The 15,921-nt window shown below is 39.1% G+C and overlaps 1 protein-coding gene across 2 annotated transcripts in view; it reads right to left on the bottom strand.

Annotated features, from left to right (window-relative positions):
• Positions 1–2,197: 2,197 nt before the first annotated feature.
• The window catches only part of BCLAF3 (BCLAF1 and THRAP3 family member 3), a 38,467-nt gene continuing 24,743 nt past the window's right edge, over positions 2,198–15,921 (bottom strand). The window contains exons 9-12 of one of the 2 annotated variants that reach the window (XM_060770078.2): positions 9,421–9,535; positions 7,278–7,373; positions 6,807–6,956; positions 2,198–3,427 (exon numbers count right to left, since the gene is read on the bottom strand). In XM_060770078.2, the coding sequence (XP_060626061.2) occupies positions 3,425–3,427; positions 6,807–6,956; positions 7,278–7,373; positions 9,421–9,535 (364 nt within the window). In that variant the 3' untranslated portion in view covers positions 2,198–3,424. The remainder of the gene's footprint in view (positions 3,428–6,806; positions 6,957–7,277; positions 7,374–9,420; positions 9,536–15,921) is intronic. The other variant, XM_060770077.2, reaches the window with a different exon arrangement.

Raw genomic sequence — 15,921 nt, 5'->3', positions numbered from 1 at the left:
TTTTTGCAGTAAAAAATATAGTAAAACCAGAGTAAATAACAATTATTTGCTGCCTCAGGCTGCTGCCTCGGTCTCCCCCAAATGGAAGAGGCAGCCCTGAATTCCTCATATTTTAAATATACAGTATATAAAAAGAGGAGACTGTTACATTATCTGGGCCGAGGCACTAGGCAGAGAAAGATAGTCCATTTTACAAGGTGAGGGGGGGGGGGGTTGAAGGAGTAAAACCATTTCTCAGTTTTCATTACCCCCCCCCCCACCTATGCGTGGTTGCGGAAACAACCCTTGTTTATGAAATGGGAAGTGGGGAGGGGAAATAACCAGCGATAAGGGGGGGGGGAATGCTTTTCCTCCTTCAAACCTGCACCCCATAAAATGCTATCCTTCTCTGTCTAGTGCCCCCTTTTGGCCTCCACCCAGATAATGGAACAGTACCAAAAAGAGTTCAGTTTGAGTATGAGAGCATATAAAGGTGTAGGAACATAAAATTATACGTGTAGTGTAACAAAGCTGTTGAAATACAATATATAGTTCAATTTAAACATTTGTGGGCATCAATGCTTGCTTTTTATGTGCTTAATATAGCATTCTGGGCATACAGAAACTCTTTTTTCAAAGATATACAATATAAAGAAGAAAAGGTGGACTGCATATTAGAATAATTCAGTTTCTGTGGTTAACATGAATATCTGGTGCACTTCAGCCAGGCATCCCCAAAAAAAGAAAAAAAAAGAAAACAAAGATTATGGTTGAGAACAACCTCCAGGTTTTGTTGAACTGAAAGTTACTGCATCCCTAGTCAGAATAGCCAGCAGTGAGGAACCCTGGGAGGTCCACCTGATTCCCACCCAGATGATATAGAATGACCATTTGAACAATTGGTGATGACTGTGCAGTCTTCTGAGTGATTTTCTCTCTAAATTCTACATTATTATATCTCATTTGTTCTGTCCTTCTCACTTATCTCTTCATTGTGTGCTGTCAAGCACAAATCTTAATGCTCTATAAAGCATTCTTTATTTTAAGCATTATGCAAAATAAAAGGAAATAATGCCTTTTTCTAAGAAGATACAGTACATTTTTCTAGTATTGCATACCTTGTGGCAAATCCTGGCATGCTATTAACTAGCAGCATAATCTCTGTCCTATCATGTTCAAAGCAAGTTTTTCTGGGACTGTAGGTTAAAGTGCCAATTGGTGATTCACTTTTGAATTTGTTTCAACACTGATCTCTTGCAAAACGATCTCTTGCCATCATGGGTGTGAGACAAATGGGACAGTCCTCCTCCTGCCATTGCTGGTGGTGACTCCTAGCCACCAGTGGCATCCCCAAGAGATCCAGAGGAAGGGATGGTGAAGCCAAAGCAACAAGGAGAATGCAGTACTCCTTCCTTCCTCCGTCCCTGTGACAGAGGCAGGTGGATGAGGAAGGAAGGAAGGTGGATAACGAGGAAGGAGGGGGGCAAGCTTGTTTTTTGTTGCTCTGGAGCAATGAATTCAATTTGCAGAAAAAGATTCCACCTAAATATTAGGAAGAACTTCCTGATGCTAAGAGCTTCTTGGCAGTGGAAAGTGCAGCCTTGGAGTGTGGTGGAGTCTCCATCTCTGAAGGTTTTTAAGCAAACGCTAGATGGCCATCTGTTAGGGGTGCTTTCATTCTGTGTTCCTCCATGGAAGGGGGTTGGACTGGGTGGCCTTGTGGCCTCTTCCACCTCCAAAATTCTATGGAGGCAGATGGCAAAAGTTTCAGGTTTTGGAGGTTTATATATTTTAGATTTTTAGATTAGGAGTGCTCAAACTGTGCTAGAACTAACATTATTCCTGTTATCAGGACCAGGACTATGATTTTTCACAGTATCAAAAAGGAAAAATGCAGCCATCAGAAAAATCTTGAACATGATGTGCTACCACTCTGGCTGATGTTACACAAGTAAAAATAAGAAGCTGAAACTCACACATATGGAAATGGGAATATAACCACCACCCAAATCTCTTAATCCAGAAGGTCAAGCTCCATGAAGAAGTGGAGCTCCATGCAGAAGCTACATGCAGGTTAAGCTCCATGCAGAAGTAAGCTGCACCGAGACCACAATGGAGAATAACTCTGTATTCATCAACCCAATTAATTATCTGTTTATGTCCTACTTTTTTCCGCAGTGGAACCCAAGATGGCATACAGTAAAAGAGTAAAACAAAATATAGTTGAAACTGTATGTTTTATACCTGCCTCAAAAAACGAAAGGAAATTATACATGATTCTGGAGCACTGTTGTAATGCATTTTGAATAGACAGATTTACAACTTCTGAAGGTGAGCAGATATATGTCAATAAGACACAAACTTTGAAAACGTTTTCAATTGAAAATAAACAGCAGTATGTAATCTAAACTAAACTTGAATTAAAATCTCTCTCTTAAATTAAAATGGTTCAGACATGGTGATGGCAGACTTGACATAAGCGACACAACATTATCTTGACCTTTATGTCGGCACCAGTCATAAGTGTGATAAACTAATCAGGATTTTACGAATGTCGTTTGAAAAAAAGGAGTGCCATTCATGTAAGAAGTAGAAGTCACTTACTTTAGGCCTATGCACTGACTTACCTGAGTGTTATCACACTATACAAATCTGTAATATCACACCCTTTCCTCCCAAAAGCCCTATTAAAATAGTTTGTATTGGAAAGAGTAGATGTAGACGTGGTTCATTAAGAATCAAGACTTTTTTTTTCAAATCAAATCAGCCAGTTGTTTGTTTCCAGTTCAGTTACAAAATTCTTCTGTTCAATACAGCTTGCCATATTCATTTTAGCAGCTTATTTCAGAAAGGCTTTGAAGGATTCACAGGTTCTCTAGCATATTTACAAAGCTCCATATCGCCAAACAGAAGTGGCCAAATTGTATGCAAAAAACATGTACAAAAGAAAGCCTCTTGGCAAACCAAACATCAAAATTGGACAATACTTTCTTGGGAAAATAACAATATGCTCCTGTTAACACATAACATAGGCACTTTTTTGTATTTTTATTATATAAGCAATAAACTTTAAACATATAAATTTCCGTGTATGACGGCTCAAGTTCTAGTAACAAAATCATGCTTTAGAGGAAAAATGGTACTCAATAAATAAAGATTCCCTTCAGTTGTTTTATTCTGGCCTGCAAGAGGAACTAAAAGGAGCAATCCTACGTTGTTCAGCTGAATGTTATTATCTGAAAAGCCATTATTAAAACTGTAAAAAAGTTCTGCAACATTACACTACTGAAAAATAAAATTATCTTTAACAAGAAAAAGTTAAAGTATTAGCTCTACTTTTTCCATTTCAACAGTTGACAGAACAGTCAGATCCAAAGCGATGCTCCCATTCAGTAATCATCATACTGGATATCTATTTCCACACTCCAGCTCAAATTTCCAGGGTCTACTAAGAGAAGAAACCAGACATTATTTTAATGAAAACAAAATTTTTTTTTCAATTGCATGAATTACAATGGAGTTTTTAATGGGACCAGTTACAAGGAAATTGTTGCCTTTTATCATTAACAAACAATGATATTAAGATTTGTTAGTATTTTAAAAAACATTTTCTTGAAAAAATAGGCATGAATGAATACATTTTATACTAGGCTTTGAATTTATGTATTATTTTTTTTTGGAACAAGCTATGTATGGATTACCCATAACCAACAGCCAATCTATATTTTATTGAAAATGAAACATTCAAAATTATCATGCTGTAAAAATTGTACAGTTTCTTCAGGTCAAGATCTTAAACAGACTAATCTAAGCTTACTCTATATATCACACTAGCTGTACCCACCACATGTTGCTGTGGCCAATCTCCCCTCCCTCTTTCTCTTCTTCTTTCTTTCTCTCCTCCCTCCCCTCCCTCTTTCCTTCCTTCCCTCTTTTTCTTTCTCTTCTTCTTTCTTCCTTCTCTACCTGTTTCTTTCCTCCTTTCTTTTGCTCTTTGGTTTCATCCTTTCTCCCTTCTGTTTCGTTCTTTCCTTCCCTCCTTCCTTCTTTCCCTCCCTCCTTTTCTCCTTCCTTCCTTCCTTCTTCCCCCCTTTCCCTCTTTCATTCCTTCCCTCTTTCCCCTCCTTTTCTCATTACTTCCCAACTGTTCACCCCCAATACCATGGTTGAGTTCCTTCCAACTCTATTCCATGAGTCTATTTAATTTATATTATATAGTAATATATAATAGTAACATTATATTATACAGTAATCTATATAACAGTAATATATAAAATATTGCAATTATATCTTATATATTGTGTAATATATATGTGTTATATAGCAATATATAAAATATTAATATAGAAAGTATTATAATGATATATATATATATATATTAGGCCTGGGTAACAACGCAAAAATTTGTTTCTAAAATCGATTTGTAATTGGGGGTTTTTTTTGTTTCGATATTTAAAATAATTACAAAACTTTCCCAAAAAAAAGTTTCGGTATTTACGAAATTTCGTAAATATTTACAAAACATTTTGTAAAGATGGCGCCCTTTTTTTTCCAATATTTTTTAAATATTTTTTAAATTTAATTATTAATTTAGTAGAATAGGGATTAATTATTATTAATTATTATTAAGGAGGGAAGGCAGGCACTCACTCTGGCGGGCCCTCTCGCTCGCCGCTCGCTCGCCCCTCTCGCTCGCTGCTCACTCGCCCCTCTCGCTCGCCGCTCGCTCGCCCCTCTCAGCAAGCATCGGCAGGCGGCCATCTTACGTATTTCCGAAATGGACGGAAATACAAAATTTTTTGGCGCCTGCCGTTTCGATATTTAAAAACACTTCCAGGTTAAAGTTTTGTAATCGTTTCGTAATTCAAAAATTAACGAATTTTTTAACGAATTACGAATTAACGAAACGAATTGCCCAGCCCTAATATATATATATATATATATATATATATATATATAAATCAGTCAACCAACATCTGTCTGTCTGTGTGTGTGTGTGTGTGTGTGAGTGAGAGTGAGTGAGAGAGAGAGAGAGAGAGTGAGAGTCTATACTGCCATATAATCCAGTTCTAAGTTGACAATCTGTATTTTACATGGCAGTGTAGAAGGGGTGACTTTGGATGCATCTATACTGTAGCTTTAATGGAGAGGGGAGCATGAGATCTGCGAGAGCAAAGAAAAAATGTCTTGGAGAAGGGAAGGAGGAAGAGGCATGGGGAAGCAGAAGAGGAGGAGGCCACACTCCTGCCAAAGCAAGGAAAGAAAAGCCTCCTCCCGCTCCGGAGTGACCCTCCACTCCGACCTTGCCAACTCCGGCAGCCAGTGCGGGGAGAAGGCAGAGGCCCAAGGAAGGGGAGGAGAAAGAGGCCACTCTCTCACCATTGTGGCGTGCCTCCACTCCCAGGACGACCACTCCAGTGGCCAGCGCGGGGAGGAGGATGAGGCCGGCGCGATGAGGAGGAGGAGACATGGGGAAGCGGAGGAAGAGACCACCCTTCTGACATAGCAGACCACCCTCCTGACATAGCAGGGGGCCCGTGCGGCAAGCCTCACCTCCACTCCCATGATGCCCACTCCTGGGTCCAGTAGTCTCTCCAGGAAGAAGGCAGCATGAAGATAGTGGCCACTTGGCAGCAAGTGCATGGGGAAAGAGGCCTGGGCGTGCCATTCCCCCCCTCCCCCCACCGCAAGGGTTCTCCCAATTCCTTAACAGCTGGCTTGTCCGTGCACACGCGCCTGGCTCCCAATGCTTTAATGGCCAGCTATTTCCCATGCAGAGACTTTTTGTGGACATGTGCTGTTTCTCCCTATAGGAGTTTCTGCTTTTTTTGTAGTTTTTTTGTAGTCCTTTCTGCTTTTTTGGTAGTTTTTTTGAGTAATGGTCACTTGTTGTGTTATAGGTGTAGTGTCCAAATTTGGCATTAGTTCATTCTGTGGTTTGTGAGTTATGTTAATCCCACAAACAAACATTGAATTTTATGTATATAGATTCATATAACTTGAAGGTTTACCATAAAGTTAAAAAGCTATCCTGAGCTTTTTTAGAACCAAGATAAAATATTGCTCACCCACCCATTATATTTTTGTCAACAAATCACAATATGCCACGCCTTTGGCCATGCTGACTAGGCTTTTGTGAAATAAAGCCTAAAACAGCTAAAACTTCTTAAAACCTTTTCAACAGGATCCTGGATATATAAAATAAGTATACAACTCAAAGTTTTACTGATAATCAATCATACATACAACCTATCTCCTCATCTGCACAAACAATTCAAAGGGGAATAAAATTTCATGGCAAGTGCCTTCATGGGCAGATATGTCAGTACCAGGTCAAGGCATTAAGGGAGTATTAAGCAGTAGGTGGTCACTTTAATCAGGAGGAAAAATGAGTGAAAGAGGAGAGGAAGAATCCAGTCTAGACTCTCTCACTGAGACAGACCAAACAGGATGGAAAGAAGGAGAAACTCCCAAGATGAGGAAGGAAAAGAGAAACAAACCAGACTCCCAAGATGGAAATGACAGGAAAGGAAGGGGGGGGGGGGGGGAGAGAGAGGAGACACAGATGGGAAGAAAAGAAAATACCACACACTCACCAGACAGGATAGGAGTGACAGACCTACACAACAAGAAAGAAAGGAAAGATCCAGACACACTCAGAGGAAGGAGGGGAACTTCTTCCCTCAGCCCTACAGGCCTGAAGGCTGGGGTCCACAATGAAGCCCTCCCTTCGATAAGGAAAAAAGGTGCTACATTTCGTTTGGGACATTCAGCAAGACTGCGATGACTATTCAAATTCTGATTTAAAAAAATTAAAAATGGCTTACCTGGTGTTTCCTCAAAAATCCTCCTCTCATTCTGTTAGTGGCAAATCCCCTTGCTCCGGCATAACGTAGTCGCTGATATTTAGCCTGTATATATAAACCCTTTTGAACTAAGTTTGATTTGAAGTGAGGTCGACCATCAGTGAAGTGAGGCTGTGGAGGAGGAAAATGGTCCAAGAAACAGAGTTCAAAATTCTCAAAGTACTTATAATATAAGAACTAAAATGTGTCAATTGTGGATATTATCCTTCATAAAAGTTTTTAACATACTGATTTTTTTCTATACCGAGTCTTAATACACTTCTGCTTTAGATTTTCGCACACATTATGACAAAAACAGATGCCTATACAATTTTTGTCATATTAAATGCTGAGTTCCATTCAAAAATAAATACTACAGAACTGGAAATAGAGAATATGAAAAGAGTGTGAAATAAATAATTTTTGTTATATTAAGTAAAAATGAAGTCATACCCTGAATGGTCTTCGAAATCTTTCAGGATTTTCAGTATTGTCTTCAAATTGGTTGTGTGTATGGTCATGATGTGGTTTTGCAGAATAATAATGATTCTAGATTAAAAGAAAAAGTGTACTAGTTTACCACCAATTACATACATGAATGCTTACAACTTTGAAAATTACAATTTTATAGGAAACGAATGCCAATTTTAGTGCCTGTAAATACTCTAAAAGTAGAGGACATCCACGGGAATCTTAAATGAGATGCAGAAACTGTGGCATTTGTAAAAGAAGTACATGTTTACGAACTAGGGTTATGCTCTCTCTGAAAGCTACAGGCACATTGAGCTGATAATATTCTGCAATGACAAAGAAATCCCATGATACTTCACATGTTGGACTGCGACTCTCAGCATACCTCACCATTGGCTATACTGGCTAGAAGTCGCAGTGCAACATCAGTTGTAAAAAGAGCACCCTGTGTTTAGATTACTGCTATATTCATTATTCATACTGATAGATCAAATTGCCTCAAATCTTTACATCTGATTATAGCAGTTAATTTTCACTAGTTATTAAGGCAAGGTATTTTAATTTTTAACGTTACAATGAAGCCTCCGAGTACTTCAGGATGTTTTCAACTACTGCTCAAGAAGAATTACTTCTAGGATCTCATGCAAATGTCATCATAGCTTAATGCCGACCAGTTGGATTCAGGATATTAAAGATACTATGGAAGTTTAAAATGCAGTCTGGGGTTGAAGGCCTTTGTCTGAATCCCATGCTCTTTACTTGCATATCATTCTATCTGAACAGCTGTAATCATAGTGGTCTGTTTTCCCTCTCCTTTGCAATGTGTGATTTTACAAACACAATATCCATGTTTTGTGATAACATGCTATTAACGGGATTAACAAACTACTGTACAGCAAAGACAGGATATGTAGAGCTGTCATGATGTTTCTTACCATCACACATAGCTATGTGTAGGTATAATTGTGCAATACGTGTAGGGCACTCCTTTTCTATTTCACAACATTACTTACCAGTATGATTTCACTATCTATATTTCTTGGTTGAATCGTTTAGTTACAGGCTTATCCAGATAATCAACTAATGAGAATTTACACCTAGGTACTAGATGAAAAAGAGCAATGTCTATAGTCAAGAGTGATGGTTGCAATAAAAGTGACTTTGACATTCATTCTAATTTCACTTCTGAGCAAGTGCAGCTTCATGCAATATCCCAACATAAAAGTCTTCCATTTTTGCACATGGGGTGGGGTGGGGAGGAACAGTCCACTAATATTAGATCTGGCAGCTAATGCTAGGAAATACTAGCAAAAAAGTCTAAAGTATTTTGCTTTTGAGTGAAAATTTGCCTGGAGGGGTTGAAGGTAAGGAAGAAAAAAAAAAGAGAGTTTCAAGCACAGGTGAAAATAATTGTCCAAACACCAGGGTTGGATAGAAAACTGTCTGTCTACTCCAAACAATAGAAGGATAAGCCCGGCATACATATTTCTCAGAGGCAAGGTATATTCAACTGGGTAGATCTAAAAAACAGCCCTTATTGCTTCACCAATTGCATTAGCTGCCAGATCTAATATTAGTGGACTGTTCCTCCCCACCCCACCCCATGTGCAAAAATGGAAGACTACAAAGAAAAAAGTATGCCTTGAAACCACCGGAACTGGGAGAGAGAAAAGGCAATATACTATATCACTGAACAGTTCCTGGATGGAAATTAGGAAGAGACATGCCTATTTTTGTTGAGTGTGAATTTTTAACTGTATACAATTAACGTGCGAATTAAGGGTGCTATTCAGTTTCTGAAAGGAAAAATGCAGGAAATTGGAGAGTGGGAGAAACTATCGTTCTGAGAGCCCTTCACTTTTATGTTGGGATATTGCATGAAGCTGCACTTGCTCAGAAGTGAAATTAGGGCATACTGTCTGTGTTTGGATGAATAGAAGAACTTAAAGAGACTACCAAGGTCAGGCTGTGAACTGTATAATCTCAAAGCAATGAAAAAACAAACAGACAGAAAGAACTATAGAAAGATTATTCTCAAAATATCTACAGCTAACAAGAGTAAGGAGTATTACAAAGGTATCTACATTTCATTCAGTGTCAACTAAGGAATTTCATTTTAGCTTACCATGTAAGGTTTCTTAATAAACTTCCTGAAAGGTACACTTGGAAATCTTGAAAATTTCTGGAATCCATGAGTTTGAGAGTTTCGTACATTTGGAAAATTGGACCTCTGTTCATCCCTAAGTGGAAAGAAAAATTAAAGGTGTGAAATCTAAAAAGGAATTCAACGTAAAAAATCGTCATGTTTAGGACCACATCACATTTCCCCCCAAAAACCAACCTCACTACCAAGTATATTCCCTCCCAAAACAGCATATGCAAAGAAAGAATTATGCTATAAAGATGGAAAATGAAAGCAAGGTATTATTTTAACTATGTTTGCATGAAGGTGTAATAATTTTATTGGAAAAATAAAAAACAGCTCAGTAAGATAAGTTTTTCGAATTACTTGTTCTCTGTTGCATAAACTAATGATTTTCAATTAAGCATTAAAGTTAGATTGCAAACAAATAAATATTTTAGGATAAAGTGTCTCTTAAAAGTCAGGTATATTTGCAAAAAATCATAATCAAAGAATTTTTGCTTATGCCACACTCCATATGTTACTATGATGAAACATGGCATGTTTTACAGAGTGGGAAAGAGATGCATGCAAAGTATTATAATGAAATCTTCTCAATGTACTGTTTTAATCAAGCTTTAGATCAATTTTATGAAGTTCTACATAAGGTTCTAACTCTGTCTGAAAAAATATGAAGAAACTATGTTTTGCATACACAAGAACTTACAACATTCTACTTTAAGCAAATGCGGCTACAGAATGCCTTACACATCATTTGGTCTTGAGCCACACTTAGTCATGGTTAAAGTAGATCCAATTAACCGAATGGGATTTAAAGCTAGTTCTCACTAAGACAGGATCTAAAACTTTGTAAATACAGTTTCACAGCCAGATTCACAGAAGTGCTAAGTATAACTCCCACAAATGTATTCACTCTGGAACTGTTACATGTAAACTGAAGAATACCCATGAAAATGAAGATGCTCATGAAGTTTAACAAAAAGGATTTACAATATGTATTGATCAATCTCTAATTTGGAACTTTATGAAATGGGAAACACAAACAGAAAGGCAGTAATTAAGAATCCTTCCCCTTGGTCCCTTAATGTGGACATGCCATACAAGTGACATTTTCCAACAAAGTATCACTTTTTTGTGTGTGTCAGGAGGGAGTTAAGAAACTGCAAGTCGCTTCTGGCATGAGAGAATTGACCGTCTGCAAGGACGTTGCCCAGAGGATGCCTGAATGTTTTGATGTTTGACACTCTTTGTGGGAGGCTTCTCTCATGTCCCCGCATGGGGAGCCGGAGCTGTCAAAGGGAGCTCTTCCATGCTCTTCCCGGATTCACCGAGAGAGTATATACAGAAGCAATATACACTGACCATGTTTGTGCATGTAGCCTTCAAGTCCTCTTTCACTCTAACGGGACCCCATGAATTTTTTAGTGTTTTCTTAGGCAGGGAATATTCAGAGGTAGTATTGCCAGTTCCTATTTTCTTACATTAACTGATGCATTCTATTAATTTTGTTCAGTTCTTGTGACGAGATAACAAATGCAACAGATTTAAAAGAGTTCAATCATCACAATTTTAAAACATATCAATCATATTCTTACTAAACTGAAAGGAAAAAAAGCCAATGGCTCAAAAGAGAACCACAATCCAAGTGAAAATCGAAATCAAGTTTCCAACTTGAAAACAAGTGAATGGGTGAAGAAAGAGTCCATGCCAAACATCAGAAGCAGCTAAAAATTAAAAAATATATACAGCATCTATTCCTACTATATTAACTTTAACAAAGAGGCATCTCTACCTTCAGGTCACAAAACAATTTAATTTCAAATAGTTTTTGCCTAGCATAAAAATCATGGCTAGTTACATATGTCTATCACTTCCACACTGGACAACTCTGAATAGCATTGCCCCTGACACCATGAACTCAAACTCCCTGGTCAATTAGCAAATTAAACTTTATTTGAATATGGAGTTATCTCGTCTGCAAATTACATGACAAATTCATTATAGAGAGCTGAAGATGACTCATCTTCCAGCAGACAGCCAAAGTTCACCAGACCATTCATCACCCAGAAAAGCTGTGCCAGACAGCACTTTGCAAACACTATGGTTGAAGACAAGATATATTGCTTTGCTGCTGTTGCTGCTAAAACTATTATACTGTGCAGTCTTTATAGCCTAGTGCAATAAACCCAATTTCACCGATCAAAATGCACACTAAACTATTTATTTAAGCAGGATTCTAAAACCATGATTATTAACAAACTAGAGAATTTCGAAAACAAGATAATCAGAAGGCCTTGGACATAGTAATAATGAAATTAAGCTGTTCATATAAAATGAAGACATCATACTCACAAGACAAACCTGAAAGATGGCTAAGCCCACCTCTAGTACCATTTCTACAATATTGTAATCATCAGGTACAGATTCTCAAGCTTTTCTTTAAATATATAGAGAAAGAAAATCATCTAAAAACTAAAAAATATTTTAAAAACTAAACCTATTTTTTAAAAAACAGAACACACAGGAATTATCATTTGTATCTCCAAAACTCAACCTAAACCATATTTAGGAAACCATTTTCCAGTCAAACTGGTTCTGCAGCAATGTTCTTTTGTTTTCTCTTGCATGAGTTTTCCATAAAGAAAACATAGGAGAAAGAAACCCTAAAAAGTGTTTGAAGACTCAGGTAGTGAACCTCTGAAATCTAAAACTAAAGGATTAATTTGTGCATTGAAGAGATGGGAAGAGGGCATTTTGAATAAATTCTGCCAGTATTTCTCACATCACCTTTTATCTGTACTTACTTACTTAAGCGATCCCTCGTAGTCCGAGGATGATGGTCCTCCAAGTTCGGTGTCCTGGGGGTGGGTTCGTACGTGGCTGTGGAGCCCTATTCTTGACCTGCATCTTCTCCCACAGTGAGGGCATTGGTTTCCAGGTGGGAGGCGGTCTCGGTCGGGGTTGGCTTGACATGCCTTCCTCTTGGCATGTTTCTCTCTTTCACCCTCCATTTGTGCCTCTTCAAATTCTGCAGCATTGCTGGTCACATCTGACCTCCAGCTGGAATGCTCAAGGGCCAGGGCTTCCCAGTTCTCAGTGTCTATGCCAGAGTTTTTAAGGTTGGCTTTGAGCCCATCTTTAAAGCTCTTTTCCTGCCCAACAACATTCTGTTTTCCATTCTTGAGTTTGGAGTAGAGCAACTGCTTTGGGAGATGGTGGTCGGGCATCCGGACAACGTGGCCGGTCCAGCGGAGTTGATGGCGGAGGACCATTGCTTTGATGCTAGTGGTCTTTGCTTCTTCCAGCACGCTGACGTTTGTCCGCCTGTCTTCCCAAGAGATTTGCAGGATTTTGCGGAGGCAGCACTGATGAAATCGTTCCAGGAGTTGCATGTGGCGCCTGTAGACAGTCCATGTTTCACAGGCATATAGCAGGGTTGGGAGGACAATAGCTCTATAAACAAGCACTTTGGTATCCCTACGGATGTCCTGGTCCTCAAACACTCTCTGCTTCATTCGGAAAAATGCTGCACTCGCAGAGTTCAGACGGTGTTGTATTTCGGTGTCGATGTTGACTTTGGTGGAGAGGTGGCTGCCAAGGTAGCGAAAATGATCAACATTTTCTAATGTTACACCATTAAGCTGTATCACTGGCACTGTGGGGGGGGGGGGGGGGTTGGCTGGTGTCTGCTGGAACAGCACTTTGGTTTTCTCGATGTTCAATGACAGACCGAGCTTCTCGTATGCTTCTGCAAAGGTATTTAGAGTGGCTTGTAGAACTTCTTCTGAATGCGCACAGACGACATTGTCATCAGCATACTGGAGTTCTATAACAGATGTTGTTGTAACCTTGGTTTTGGCTTTCAGTCTGCTGAGGTTAAACAGCTTGCCATCTGTCTGATAGATGATTTCCACTCCGGTGGGAAGCTTCCCATCAACAAGGTGAAGTATCATAGCGATGAAGATGGAGAATAAAGTTGGGGCAATGACACATCCCTGTTTGACACCTGATTCTACCTTAAATGGGTCACTTTGGGAGCCACTGTTGTCCAAAACTGTTGCCATCATGTCATCATGGAGGAGCCTCAGGATGTTCACAAATTTGTTTGGCCACCCATTTTTTTGGAGGATGGTCCACAGAGCGTTGTGATTCACTGTGTCGAATGCCTTTGCAAGGTCAATGAATGCCATGTACAGAGGTTGATTTTGTTCTCCATTTTTCTTGGAGCTGACGTGCAGTGAAGATCATGTCCACTGTTCCTCTGGAGGGGCGGAAGCCGTTCTGGGATTCTGGGAGGGTGTCTTCTGAGAGGAGCAGAAGGCAATTTGCAAGGATTCTGGCGAGGATTTTCCCAGCGGAGGTTAGAAGGGAGATACCTCAATAGTTTTATCTTTTATCTGTATAGCCATATTGTCTGAATAGCAGTAATTACTCTTGTTGAAAATATATTTTTCTTTCAACCCCAATAAAGTACACGAGAATTTTCAGTACTCGAGTTCCCATCATGGCATGTGGTGTGTCACTGTCATAGGAGATATAACGGTCAATATTCATATGCCATGTCCCAATTGAATCAGGCCATCTATTGTCACTGTTGGCCATCTTGTTTCTGAGGCCAATTCCAGATGTTGGCTTCAACTTTTTAAATCCTGCATGGTTTAAATTCAGAATTTCTGAAAAATCCCTGTACTTTCATTCTACTTCAGAGTTTCTTCTTCAGTTTCCATCAGATCCAACATAGAGCAGACTGCATAAGTGACCCAGGAAAGTTACACTTAATTTCCTCCCAGGCCGCATTTCGGCAAAAATTGCCAATAGTTTTATTTCAACAGGATTCCCTGCAATCTTGTTATTATTGTCATTCTGCTTATGGTTTAAACTGGTGTTGGGTTTTATTTTTATCCTGCTTTTACTATGCTTATTTTATATACATCAATTTGAGTGGTTTAAATGAGTATCATATGACCTGACATAAGATATGCTTATCTGACATAACATCTAATTCAAGGTTTCCCATTTGCTAGAAAACTATTCAGAGCAGATCAGCTGGTGTAGACAACTAGAATCTATCCAAGAAAACACTATCAGTGAAATGTCAATAGCCAAAGACCATTGTTTTCTCTCATATACCTTATATACTCATATTAAAGTCTAGATATTTAGGTCAAAAAATCCACCCAAAAAACCTGGGTCAGCTTATCCATAAATCATTATGAAGACTTCTCTGAGTAGCATGGCAAAAGGCAAGAACTCAGAAGCCAAAAGAAATACTGACCACCCATATTCTCTCTGTCATGGCTCTGCTTCTGCCCTTTGTGAATGCCTAGATAGTGGAAGCAGGGGGGGGGGGGGGTGACTAGTCCTGAGGCGGTATTGGTGCTTTCCTCTCACCACAGAGACACCCTCGATTTATCCATGGGTCATATCAAAAACCATAATTTTGGCCCCAAACCTGTCCATGACTTAGACACGAGGATAACTTATACATAAACATACACAGTATTTCCAGTTTCTGGAAATATTTGTATTTGAGCAAATATGAGCATATCAAATATAGTCATACCATTTTTAGTCAATATTGCAATTGCATCCTCCAATACCCAAAATCTGGAAGAAAGCAAGAGTCATACCATCTTGAAACCAGGCAAAGACCGTAATGGGTTGTTGTAGGTTTTTTGGGTTATATGGCCATGTTCTAGAAGCATTCTCTCCTGACTTTTCGCTTGCATCTGTGGCAAGCATCCTCAGAGGTTGTGAGGTTTGCTCACAACCTCTGAGGATGCTTGCCACAGATGCAGGTGAAAAGTCAGAAGAGAATGCTTCTAGAAACAAGTCTCTCCAGAACTTTGTAAAGATGGCACAAGGAGATTGGTCTATGGAGTTTTGGATCATTATGGTCTTTGTATTGTCAAAGGCTTTCATGGCCGGAATCACTGGGTTGTTGTAGGTTTTTTTGGGTTGTATGGCCATGTTCTAGAAGCATTCTCTCCTGACTTTTCACCTGCATCTGTGGCAAGCATCCTCAGAGGTTGTGAGCAAAGAGAGAATGCTTCTAGAACATGGCCATACAACCCAAAAAACCTACAACAACCCAGTGATTCCGGCCATGAAAGCCTTTGACAATACAAAGACCATAATGATCCAAAACTCCATAGACCAATCTCCTTGTGCCATCTTTACAAAGTTCTGGAGAGACTTGTTTTTCATAGAATCATGGAAAAAATAGACTCATTTATGATCCCACAGCAAGCAGGTTTCAGAAAAGGCAAACGCTGCTCATCACAAGTGTTGAACCTGACTCAGCACATAGAAGATGGTTTTGAAAGGCAGCAGATTACAGGAGCTGTCTTCATAGACCTGTCAGCAGCTTCTCCCGAGAAAAAATGTATAATATCACAAAGGACTACCACCTCACTTGCATAGGAAATCTACTAGAAACAGGAGCTTTTTTGTTGAGTTCCAGGGCCAGACAAGCAGATGTCG

The sequence above is a fragment of the Anolis sagrei genome, chromosome 3 (assembly GCF_037176765.1).
Source record: "Anolis sagrei isolate rAnoSag1 chromosome 3, rAnoSag1.mat, whole genome shotgun sequence".
Lineage (NCBI taxonomy): Eukaryota > Metazoa > Chordata > Lepidosauria > Squamata > Dactyloidae > Anolis > Anolis sagrei.
This window is presented reverse-complemented; position numbering and strand designations above follow the sequence as displayed.